This window comes from Hylobates moloch, unplaced genomic scaffold, assembly GCF_009828535.3.
Source record: "Hylobates moloch isolate HMO894 unplaced genomic scaffold, HMol_V3 SCAFFOLD_7, whole genome shotgun sequence".
Taxonomy (NCBI): Eukaryota; Metazoa; Chordata; class Mammalia; order Primates; family Hylobatidae; genus Hylobates; species Hylobates moloch.
Window position 1 is genome coordinate 129,202,881 of NW_026652282.1, and position 8,307 is coordinate 129,211,187.

The 8,307-nt window shown below is 42.4% G+C and overlaps 1 protein-coding gene and 1 long non-coding RNA gene across 11 annotated transcripts in view; one reads left to right on the forward strand and one right to left on the reverse strand.

The window, feature by feature from the left end:
- The window catches only part of FMR1 (fragile X messenger ribonucleoprotein 1), a 38,352-nt gene extending 37,739 nt beyond the window's left edge, over positions 1-613 (reverse strand). For 6 of the 10 annotated variants that reach the window (XM_032757816.2, XM_032757813.2, XM_032757811.2 and 3 more), the window contains exon 1: positions 296-441. In XM_032757816.2, coding sequence (XP_032613707.1) covers positions 296-346 — 51 coding nt within the window. In that variant the 5' untranslated portion in view covers positions 347-441. Of the gene's footprint in view, positions 1-295 lie in introns of all 10 variants that reach the window. The other 4 variants (XM_032757814.1, XM_032757810.2, XM_032757807.2 and 1 more) reach the window with 2 other exon arrangements.
- Positions 614-714: 101 nt separating this feature from the next.
- On the forward strand, positions 715-3,082 carry LOC116812130 (uncharacterized). The gene is made up of 3 exons (XR_004370592.1): positions 715-890; positions 1,135-1,237; positions 1,523-3,082. It is a non-coding gene; the product is annotated as an uncharacterized LOC116812130 (long non-coding RNA).
- The last annotated feature ends 5,225 nt before the right edge of the window (positions 3,083-8,307 follow it).

Consider the following 8,307-nt stretch of genomic DNA (forward strand, 5'->3'; position numbering starts at 1 on the left):
GGCCCTCGCCCATCCCCAGCTCACCCTGGCGGCGCTCGGCGCCGAAAGGGAACCCTCTCCTTGCTGGTCTCTCATTCCGATAGGGGCTAGGGCCTCTCGGAGTCGGAGCGGGGCTCGAGGGGCTTCCAACAGGCCCCAAGTCCAGTCCTTCCCTCCCAACAACATCCCGCCGAGCGTGCCCTGGCACCCAGGCGCGGCGCTCGGGAAGAGGGCCCCGGGCCTGCCTCCCGCCGACACCAAGAAGAAAAGGGAGGGAAGGAAGGGCGAAGATGGGGCCTGCCCTGGAGCCAAGTACCTTGTAGAAAGCGCCATTGGAGCCCCGCACTTCCACCACCAGCTCCTCCATCTTCTCTTCAGCCCTGCTAGCGCCGGGAGCCCGCCCCCGAGAGGTGGGCTGCGGGCGCTCGAGGCCCAGCCGCCGCCGCCGCCGCCTCCGCCGCCGCCTCCGCCGCCGCCGCCGTCGCCGCCGTCGCCGTCGCCGCGCTGCCGCACGCCCCCTGGCAGCGGCGCCTCCGTCACCGCCGCCGCCCGCGCTCGCCGTCGGCCCGCCGCCCGCTCAGAGGCGGCCCTCCACCGGAAGTGAAACCGAAACGGAGCTGAGCGCCTGACTGAGGCCGAACCCTCGGCCCGCTGCGCGTGTAAACACTGAAACCACGTCACGTGATCAATGCTGTTCCCTCCCCCCGCGGGCTCAGCCCCTCGGCCCCGCCCTCTCTCTTCAAGTGGCCTGGGAGCGCGCGCATGCGCGCTGCTGGGAACCGGCCGGGGTGCCGGGTCGAACGTCAGACGCCCGGGCCCGGCGAGCGCGGGCTCGGCGGAGGGCGGGAAGGCTGAAGGGCGGTGACAGGTCGTACCGCCTCGCGAGGGCCAGAACGCCCATTTCTGCAGAGGTGCACTCAGTGGCGTGGGAAATCAAATGCATCCGGTTATCCCAGTTCGGCCTCTCTAGGATTCCGGGGCGGGGGGGTGTGTGTCTGGTTTGGTTTGGTTTGGTTTGGTTCAAAGTAGCGCAGAGCCTGACTGAGCGGGAGGTGGAGTGGAAGGCGACAATAGGGGTGAAGGATTGGACAGAAGAAGACTTTGAACTAGGAACAGTGGCAACCAGGGTCACCCAGGCTTTTGTGACCCGCAGAGGCAGAGGGTGAGGAGTCACGCCTTCTCTCACCAGATTTTGGGCGGCCCTGTGGAGACACCCTGTGCCCTTTAAGGGACATGGATTGAGTCGGGACCTCAAAATGTGAGCCTTTCCTCAGACCCAGCTTTGACCCACGTACTCGCCTTTCCTCAACTCATTTTCATACTTTCACTTGACTATATATTTTTTAAAAATTGTGTTAAGCACTTGAGGTTCATTTCTGCCCCTACTGTGTGTGCACCCTGTGCCAGAGGGTGGGGTGAACACGTGTGTAGCAGTCATGCGTCCTATCTACAGGGGCCGATGCACCTCCTTACAACCCTTTATATTCCACTGTGAAACAAACCTCAACTTTTTCTTATTCCTGTTTTTGCACCGCGCTTACAGCTGCCTTAATCCATGTTCCCTTCGGGATGCTGGTATCCAACTGAGAAGTTTATGGAGCACCTATCATGTGCCAGGCACTGTGCTAAGTGCTAGCGAGAAATCGGTGAGCAAAACAGAAAAGAAAAAAAAAGAAGAAAAGACTGCCAGCATTGAACTTAGAACCTAGCAAAGTAGATGGACATAAATCCAATTATCAGACAAGTAAATGAGGAGTTGCAGCTGTGATAAGGGGTATGAAGAATAGGCGCTTCCACGATGGCGGAACATGACCTAGTCTGGGGTGGAGAAGGGGAGATGATTCCAGCTGGAATATGGCAGGTGAGAGTTAACTGATAGCACTGAATCGGCAGAGGCAGGGTGACCTGCCCCAGGCAGGTGCCCCAGAATGAGAGGATGTTGCTGCTGGTGGAACTCCAGCTTTAAAGCAGTGGATCTAGGGCCACATTCCTCAAGGCCATAGCAAACAGGAAAGACCTTTTGGACTAGGGTCTTTGGAGTAGTCACATGAGGCCAAGACCCCAACAGGGCTGAAAGAGAATCTCTTCATAGGCTAAATGGGAGCAGAGCATTAGCTGCAACTCCAATGTATTATAGTAAAAGGGGACACATTGATTAGAATGATTATACCCCTCCAAGTGTAAGCTGTTGTTCAATTTACCCAGGGCTTAAAAATATGTCAACTCTTCACAACCATTTTTACTACAAGCCACACTCAACCTGTGTTGTTCCCTGAACCTGTGATGCACTTTCATCCGTTCATGTCTCTACACATCCTTCCTGGGCCCCATAGAGGCCCTGCACCTTAAGGTTTTCAGCTGCATTCCTATTAGCTAGTTATTTTATCTCAGGTACAGAGAGTTAACTTTGCTTCTCAATTTTCAGCACATTGTCATATCAGTCCCTACAAGGTCCTTGTTTATATTATTTTATAGTGTTTATATTATTTTTTCCTCATCTTTCTCGATCCCCATCTCATTCTTCTAGACACAAACTGCAATATGTTCGATAGAGATCGTTGATAATTTAAGACAGATAATGTTTTGTTTATGCCTCTTGCATTTACAGAGATGGTATTGGACTGTAAATCTCTATTTCCCACTGTTTTACTCAACACTCTGTTTTTGAGCTATACCCACATTGCTGTGTGTACACCTAGTTTGCTACGGAGTATGCCAGAAATTTTATTCATACATATCCCTACTGATCGGGCATCTAGGTTACTGCCAACTCCCTGAAGTCATACTGTGGTGAAAACCCTTGTGAATGTCTTTACAAACCTTTGCCAGAACTTATTTTGTGCTCTTGTAGAACTTTGTGCATACCCTCGGCTTCCTCATTACACTGCTTGGCATATAGCAGGGACTCAACAAATGTTGAATACCTCTACTATGATGGTTAGTGTACTAGAATTTTATTTATATTTCTGTTTTCCTTATTGGATTATTAGTACCTTCCAGACAGGGCAAATGTCTTTTCTGTCTTTGTGTCCCTGGCACATTAAAAGTGGTTGATTTCAAGGTATGTTCAATGAATGAATAAATACTTATCCTCACTGCCAGTGCATACTGCAACTTAGTCTTCCCCACTTGACTCTGAGTCTCAGCCTTACTCTGATCTCTAGCTTTTGATATTTCCCCTTTCAAGATAGCTTACCTGAATTCAGACGCTGAGCTCAGGCCTGATCATGAGCCTGATCTTCCAAAATCCTCTCTCTCTCTCTCTCTCTCCTCTCTCGTTACAGGCAGCTCCTGCCTTCCAGTTCGTTGCTCAAGCCTAAAACTGAGACATTTTGACCCTCTTTCACACATCAAATCCATCAGCAAATCATTGTAGGATCCAGAATCTGTTTCTCATCATTTGCTCAGCTAAAACCATAGTCCAAGCTTCCATTCTCTTACCTGCATTATGGCAGCAACTTCTTTGCTGGTATCCCTGCAGTCACTGTCCACTGTTGGACCCTCTCTGACAGTTCTCAGCACAGAAGACAGAATGACCCTGTTGAGGTGTCAATCAAGTCACTCTGTCACTCAGAATCCCCCAGTGACTCCCTACATCTCTCAGAGTAAAAGCCAAAGTCATTATTTATTCTGGCTTCAGTGCCCTATATACTCTGACTTCTGTTATCTCCTCTATCTCACCTTCTACTTTCCCCCTTCACTTCATTCCAGTGCATGAAATCTATCTAGTCCACCTAGATTTTCTCCTGTGTTATCTTTCAGAAGTTTTACAGTTTTGTGTTTTGCATTTAGGTCTATGATCCATTTTGAGTAAATTTTTTCAAAAGATATAAGGTCTGTATCTAGATGATTTTTTGCATATGAATGTCCAGTTATTCCAGCACCGTTTATTGAAAAGGCCATTGTTTCTCATTCCAGCCATAATATTTTCTTTGTTGTTTCTTGAAAATAGCAGACAGGTTCTGTCTGTCTCCCCTCACTAGAGTGTAAGCTCAGTGAGAACAAAGATTTCCATTTGTTTTATTCACTGCTTGTCCCCAGCGCCTACCACAGTGTCTGGAACATAGTGAATGTTTACTAAATATTACATGAATGAATGAATATGTGTTGAGGACCCGGCTGAGATTGAGTCAGCTCTCATGCCTATGTTTATCTGATATTGGAATGATGCTTCAGTGTTTCTAGCCCTGCCTTGGTCCTTGCTTTCCATTAAATTGCTGCCTGTTGTCTTTGCATTGATTTATTTTGTGCTATTTCCTGCTCCTTCGCAATTTGAGCCCTCTGAGTCTTTTTCATGGCTCAAACCCAGCTGAAATGCCTTCTGCCCTTTCCGACTCTCAAATCTTATGTACCCTTCGGGACCCAGCTAAAGTCACACTTCTTTCTTGACACTTTCCCTGACAATTTCCTTTAACCATGACCTCTCATTCAAATGAGATATTAGAAAAAGAATAATTAATTGGCTTTATTTTTTAGAACAGTTTTAGATTTATGGAAAAATTAAGCAGATAGTGGAGAGAGTTTCTATGTACTTCCTAATCTCCCTTCTCCCCTACAGTTCCTCCTGTTATTAACATCTTGCATTTGTATTGTACATTTATTACAACTGATGCATTATTACTAACTAAAGTCTATAGTTTACATTAAGATTCACTCTTTGTGTTGCACATCTCTGTGGGTTTTGAAAAAAGCATAACATATCCACCATTACAGTGTCAGCAGAACAGTTACACTGCATTAAAAAATTCCTTGTGTTTCACCTACTCATCTGGTCTACCTGCAACCAACCCCTGGCAATCACTGATGTTTTTACTTTCTGCAGAATTTTGCCTTTTCCATAATGTCATAGAGTTGGAATCATATAGTATGTAGTCTTTTCATACTGCTTTTTTTTTTTTTTTTACTTAGCGATATACATTTAACATTCCTCTTTGTCTTTTCATGGCTTGATAGTTTGTCTTCTTTTATTGTGCACAGTATTCCACTGTATGGATATACCATGGTTTGTTTATCCATTTATTTATTGAAAGACATCTTGGTTGCTTTCAGTCTTTTAAAATTATGAATAAGGCTACTGTAAACTTTCTTGTATGGATTTTTGTATGGACATAAGTTTTCAACTCATTTAGGTAAATACCAAGGAGCATGATTGCTGGATCATATGGTAAGACTATGTTTTGCTTTATCAAAAATTACCAGATGGTCTTCCAAAGTGGCTGTAACAGTTTGCATTTTCACCAGCAATGAGTGAGACTTCCTGTTACTCCACATCCTTGCCAACATTTGGTGTTGCCAGTATTTTGAATTTTGGCTATTTTAATAGGTGCATAGTAGAATCTTATTGTTTTAGTTTACAATTTCCTAATGACATATGGCATTGGGCATCTCATGCTTATTTGCCATGTGTATGTCTTCTTTGATAAGGTGTCTGCTCAGATCTATTACCCATTGGGTTTTTTTTATTGATAATTTTTAAGTGTTCTTTATATATTTTAGATATCAGCCCTTTATCAGATTATGTATTTTGCAGATATTTTCTCCCAGACAGTGGCCTGTCTTTTCATTCATTTAACAATGTCTTTCATTGAGCAGACATTTCTAATTTAAAAATTTCAGCTGTTCAATTTTTTTCAGGGATCATGCTTTTAGCATTGTCCCCAAGAAGTCATCACCAAACACAAGTTCACCTAGATTTTCTCCTGTGTTATCCTCCAGAAGTTTTACAGTTTTGTGTTTTGCATTTAGGTCTATGATCCATTTTGAGTAAATTTTTGTGAAAGATATAAGGTCTGTGTCTAGATTGTTTTTTTGCATATGAATGTCCAGTTATTCCAGCACCGTTTGTTGAAAAGACCATTGTTTCTCCATTGAATTATTTGCTCCTTTGTCAATGATCAGTTGACTGTATTTGTATGGATCTAATTCTGGCATCTTTATTTTGTTCCATTTATCTACAGTTGGCCCTCTGTATCCATGGGTTCTGCATCAACAGATTCAACCAATGACAGATCAAAAATATTCTTTAAAAATCCCCTAAAAATGGCCAGGAGGGGTGGCTCATGCCTGTAATTTTGGCACTTTGGGAGGCCAAGGTGGGGGGATTATCAGGTCAGGAGTTCGAGACCAGCCTGGCCAACATAGTGAAGCCCCGTCTCTACTAAAAATACAAAAAATTAGCTGGGCATGGTGGCGGGCACCTGTAATCCAAGCTGCTTGGGAAGGTGAGGCAGGAGAATCGCTTGAACCCGGGAGGCGGAGGTTGCACTGAGCCACCACACCACTGCACTCCAGCCCTGACGACAGTGCAAGACTCAGTCTCAAAAAGAAAATCCCCTAAAAATAACAATATAACAATAAAAATAATACAAATAAAAAATCAATAAAGTATAACAACTGTTACATAGCATTTACATTGTATTAGGTATTATATGTAATCTAGAGATGATTTAAAGTATACTGGAGGAGGATGTGCATAGGTTATATGCAAATACTACGTTGTATTATATAAGAAACTTGAGAATCCACAGGTTTTGGTATCCTCAGACATCCCGCAACCAGTTCCCCCCATGATACTGAGGAACAACAGTATTTCTCTTTTCTTTCATCAATACCCTACTGTCTTGATTACTGTAACTTTGTAATAAACTTTGAAGTAAGATAGTGTCTGTCTTCCAACTTTGTTCTTCCTCAATATTATACTGCCTATTCTGGATCTTCTGTCTTTCCATATAGACTTTAGAGTCAGTTTGTCAATATTCACAAAATAACTTGCTAGGATTTTGATTCAGATAGCATTGAATCTATAGATCAAGTTGGGAAGAAGTGACAGCTTAACAACATTAGTCTTGCTATTTATGAATATGGGATATTTCTCAACTTATTTAGATTTTTCATTGCTTTCATAAGGTGTTGAACTAGATTGTGTACATATTTTATTAGATTTATACCTAAATATTTTGTTTTCCAGTGCTGATTTGAATGGTATGTTTTTAATTTCAAATTCCAATTGTTCATTGCTGATATAGAAATTTCCCTCTCATCACTGCTTTTGCTGCATCTCATAAATTTTAATAAGTTTATTTTTTCATTTAGTTCAAAATATTTTTAGTATCTCTTGAAACATCTTCTTTGATCCATATATTATTTAGAAGTGTGTTGTTTAATCTCCAAATATTTGAGGACATTGCCTAGCTATATTTCTAGGTTTCTAAAAATATCTAGTTTAATTTTATTGTAATCTGTGAAAATACCTTGTTTGATTTCTGTTTTTTTAATTTTTAAGGTGAATTTTATGAAACAGAATGTGGTCTATCTTGATTAATGTTCCATGTGAACATGAGAGAAATGTGTATTCTGTCTCTGTTGGATCAAATAGTCTATAAATATCAGGCCAGGCACAGTGGCTGATGCCTGTAATCCCAGTACTTTGCGAGGCTAAGGTGGGAGGATCACTTGAAGACAGAAGTTCGAGGCCAGCCTGGCCAACATAGTGAAACGCCGACTCTACTAAAAATGCAAAAATTATCTGGGTGTGGTGGTGCATGCCTGTAATCCCAGCTACTCAGGAGGCTGAGGCATGATGAGAATCACTTGAAGCTGGGAGGCAGAGGTTGCAGTGAGCAGAGATTGCCCACTGCACCCCAAGCCTGAGCGACAGAGTGAGACTGACACACACACACACACAAAATAAAGTCTATAGATGTTGATTAGATCAAGTTGATCAATAAGGATGTTCAGTTCAACTATATCCTTACTGATTTTTTTGGCTATATCTGTAAATTACTCACAGAGAGGTGTTGAAGTCTCCAAATATGACAGTGCATTTGTCTGTTTCTCTTTGCACTTCTGTCTGCTTTTGCCTCATATATTTTGACACTGTTGCTAGATGGATGTACAATAAGGAATTTTATGTTTTCTTGGAGAATTAACACCTTTATCGGTATGTAATGCCCCTCTTTATTCCTGATAATGTCCTTGCCCTGAAGTTTGCTTTGTCTGAAATTAATATAGCTACTTCAGCTTTCTTTTGATTAGTGTTAGCATGGTATATCTTTTTCTATCCCTTTACTTTTAATCTAGCTATATCTTTATGTTTAAATTGAGCTTCTTGCAGACAATACATAATTGGGTCTTTTAAAATAATTCATTCTGACAGTATTCATTTTTTAATTTATGTATTTAGACCATTCACATTTAAATTGATTATTATAATAATATAGTTAGATTCATATATACCATGTTTTAACTGTTTTCCATTTATTTCACTTGTTCTTGGTTTCTTTTTTAACTTTTCCTCTTTTTCTGCCTTCTCTGGTTTTAATTGAGCAT